This window comes from Solanum stenotomum, chromosome 2 (genome assembly GCF_019186545.1).
Source record: "Solanum stenotomum isolate F172 chromosome 2, ASM1918654v1, whole genome shotgun sequence".
NCBI lineage: Eukaryota > Viridiplantae > Streptophyta > Magnoliopsida > Solanales > Solanaceae > Solanum > Solanum stenotomum.
In genome coordinates this window covers 53680405-53682216 of record NC_064283.1, presented here as the reverse complement: position 1 = coordinate 53682216, position 1812 = coordinate 53680405, and the positions used below count along the sequence as shown (strand labels likewise).

Sequence of the window (1812 nt, the reverse complement as noted above, 5' to 3'; positions counted from 1 at the left end):
CCAGACCCACTCCAATTTTTGGTGTTGATCACCGAGTTGTGCAGACGGTCCCATATTCTAAGAGATGAGAAAACGAATGTGAGGTGACACCCACCTTTTCTACTGACATCCGACGTTTTGAGGTTTAGTACATGCGGGATGAGGCCGACAGAAGGAGGGCAACACCGGTGGATACATCCCCAGAGGTCGACGTGGATATGTTGTCGATTGAGGCAATCATGCCTCCTCAGGCCTGTGGGCCCTAAGGTATATTTGGGCCTTTTGTTTATGAGATTCCTAGTATTTCTATTGCATCCTCTCCCACTAGTTATATTGTTGATTTTTCCGCCTCCCCACCCCCTATCACCCAGACCACGTTCTATAAGATTGACCATCTGGCATAATCTGCTCATGTGCGTGCCTCTTGGGTAGAGGCCATTATGCCTGGGCTGATAGAGTGGGTTATTGTTACTACCTTAGCCTCGATATGGGCTGAGATGAGGGAGTATAAAGTTCATATTGAGGGCCACAAGTTTGCATTGGATGCCCTTGTTGAGAGAGTTGTGAAGTCTGAGAAGAGTCACGGTGCTACAAATGCTTTGACAGTCTTGAAGGCTGATATTGTTGGGCTGCGTAAAGATGTGGACGAAATGAAGTCCACTAATTTATCCATGTTCTTTGGTACTGTGGAGATTCGAGAGATGTCGAGTGCTGATGTTCCGGGCAGTTCTGAGATCCCATCGGCTACTACGATTGGAGATGATACTAAGGCCGATAATGTCGACACTGAGTACGAGGCAGAGACAAATGAGGAGCAACTCAGTGTTTAAGAGGAGACTTTATATGAGGATTTCGTAGACTGTGAGGGTGCCATGTTCGACACAGCTAGGCCGGCATCGCTCTAAGATACTTCTATGGTAGGATCTAATGGAGCCAAATATGATGATATACTGGGCATTGATGCCCAGATAGAGACAGAGGGAGTAGCCGATATGAAGACTTCACCTAGGCTTAGCCTGGAAGGATGTTTTTGCCTCCTATTCTATTCCTTTTTTAGACTATTTCTATTTCTATTTGCATTTGAGGACAACTGCTTATTTTTGTTGACGGGGTGAGGTATTTCCATACCTTCCTCTATTGGGTTGTTTTTTGTGAATATTGGTTTGTTTTTGGTTTTGGCTTTGTTAATATTGGAGTCTATTGGTGTTTATATATATCTTGGTTGTTGATACATTGTGGTCCATTATTTTGATATGAGAATAGTTTTGAACCTATTTAAAAAAAAATTCCACCTCTTTTGTGTGTGATTGTGGTTGTTCTCTTACAAATTTGCGTGTTGGTTGTGGTCAATACTGATGACTTAAATAGTGCTCTTAATTGAATGAAATGAATGTGCGGCTACGATGAGGCAAACTAAGTTACATAGGCAATATGTGAACTTTTAGCATCTCGTTGTGACTAGCTCATTGTGGATTAAGTATCTTGTGATGAACATTGCATGCTAGCTACAAAGTGTGGAGTCTTGTTTCATAATTGTATCGAATGCCTTGTTTGGTGAGGTTGTCTTAAATATTGTGTTTGATGACACATAGAATTTGCCCCATTGGTTCGATTGATTGATTGAAGCAAGCGATTGAAATTATCTTAGGCAAAAATGATGAAGATTTAACTAAATTGATAATATACCTCTTTGTGGCTACCTTGTGAGAAGTGTGAACCTTGCTTGACACCTTTTGAGCCTATCCTATTCTTTGGAAGAAACTTGAACAACTTGACCTCTTTATCCCATCACCTATAACCTTCATGAAGTAATGGTTTGTTTGACTAGCAAAC

At 41.6% G+C, this 1812-nt stretch overlaps 1 protein-coding gene across 1 annotated transcript; it reads left to right on the top strand.

Moving 5' to 3' along the window:
• The first annotated feature begins 419 nt into the window (after positions 1-419).
• LOC125856102 (uncharacterized) lies at positions 420-809 on the top strand. The gene has a single exon (XM_049535673.1). The coding sequence runs from the start codon at positions 420-422 to the stop codon at positions 807-809; it is 390 nt and encodes a 129-aa protein (XP_049391630.1).
• Positions 810-1812: the final 1003 nt, after the last annotated feature.

What these genes read in the sequence shown, in the direction of transcription:
- LOC125856102 (XM_049535673.1), top strand. Translation starts at nt 420, where the DNA reads ATGCCTGGGCTGATAGAGTGGGTTATTGTTACTACCTTAGCCTCGATA.